The 1,536-nt window shown below is 49.5% G+C and overlaps 1 protein-coding gene across 1 annotated transcript; it reads right to left on the reverse strand.

Annotated features, from left to right (window-relative positions):
* Positions 1-78: 78 nt before the first annotated feature.
* Positions 79-1,536, reverse strand: SARC_02034 (hypothetical protein; the record flags this gene model as incomplete). The annotated part of the gene is made up of 1 exon (XM_014304237.1): positions 79-1,536. The coding sequence occupies exon 1, from the start codon at positions 1,234-1,236 to the stop codon at positions 79-81; it is 1,158 nt and encodes a 385-aa protein (XP_014159712.1). The 5' UTR covers positions 1,237-1,536.

The following is a 1,536-nucleotide window of genomic DNA, read 5'->3' on the forward strand; positions in this document are numbered from 1 at the left end:
TATATATATATTATGGTAATATCACGCCCAGTGTGAAGTTCCTTAGGAATGATCCTGTTGTCCACTTAAAGTAAACCTTCAGCTCACAAAAAAAGACTTCCGACAGTTATTCACGACATTATACCCACACACCTGCCCGAACGAGAATCCCAGCTTCAGCACAGAGGTGTCCATATGTTTCCTCCGCAAAACCGCGGCCAACCTTTGAACGGTCTCGCCGCCGTGTGTAATACTTCCCCTACGTTCTCCACTGGCTTCACTACCAGCACCACCTCCTCTGCTACGCGGGTTGGTTGTCTGGCGGGTCTTGTCTGTGTCATGTGCACAAACAGTGCCGTATGCTTTGTTGTGTTCAACAGCGACGGCCTCGTCTGCAGCGAGTGCGTCTTCACTCAGCGCAGAGTTGTTCAATCGCCTGTCATCGATACCACTCTCACACTCACCATCTGCATCCGTCTGTACGGTCAATGTATTGGCATGCCCGTCCTCTATTGCGAGCGAGTAGGTGAGCATGTCTATGACCACCAGGTGCATGCGTGCGTGTGCGCCGTTCCACGCAGCTATCTGCAATGTCGCTGGCTTGCTGCTAGGGCAGTTGTCACAGGTGTCTGTACACCCTCCCGTACTCAACGCCACCCCGGCCGCAGCTGCATCTCCTATGACATGGCGTCTGTTGGAAACACCATCAGCATTCGATGAAGCTATATATGTCACTTTAGAAGCCACCATATTAGCTGCCGTCGTTTCGGGCGTGTCAGTACCGTCTGTGGCATTTACACGGGTATGCATTGCCTTGTCCCGTGTATCATCGCCATCTCTCGCCTTTCCAGTTGTCATGGCTTCAACAACACCGTTGCCCCCTACCCCAGCCGCTGTTGCGGGTGTCACGGCAGGTGTGCTTCTTATCACTACATACTCGGCATCGTACGCTAAGATCGACGCCTCCTCTATGAGCACACACGCTTCCTTTGCCGATGCTTCGTCGTCTACATAGAGTACCACGCTATCTAGTTCAGTGTCTCCCTCTACATTCGAGCGCGGATCCGCGGTCGCAGCTCTATCCCCGCGTTTAGGTAAGTGATCAATATGGGTGTTCTCTGCTAGTGAAGTAGCTTTCGTATGTGTGTTTCTACTAAGAGAAGTGTCTGATGCATTCTTCTTAGTAAGAAGCAACGGACGCACACCGCTCCAGGCTGTGGGCCGAGTGTTCAGTAATGATTGATTTGGCTCAGACATAGTTCAATTAAAATTTAAGATGTTGCTTCCCCTGTACGTACACTGAAGTGTGTACAATACAATTCGAAGCCAAGTGACTATGTGTGTGTGCTTGTATGATGTGCATACAATACAAGTGCAGTTTGTGATACTATTTTTGCAAGTACGACCCTGTGTGCATGTACATACATAACATCTACTATATCAGATCGTGACTAGCTGATAGCAGGTCTAGCGCTTCTCAGCCAGTCGTGAATAGCTGAGAACCAGCCTAACACTTCTTGGCCAGTACTAGTGTTATATATGTTATGTGTAGTTCAC

Source organism: Sphaeroforma arctica (genome assembly GCF_001186125.1).
Source record: "Sphaeroforma arctica JP610 unplaced genomic scaffold supercont1.87, whole genome shotgun sequence".
Classification (NCBI taxonomy): Eukaryota; class Ichthyosporea; order Ichthyophonida; genus Sphaeroforma; species Sphaeroforma arctica.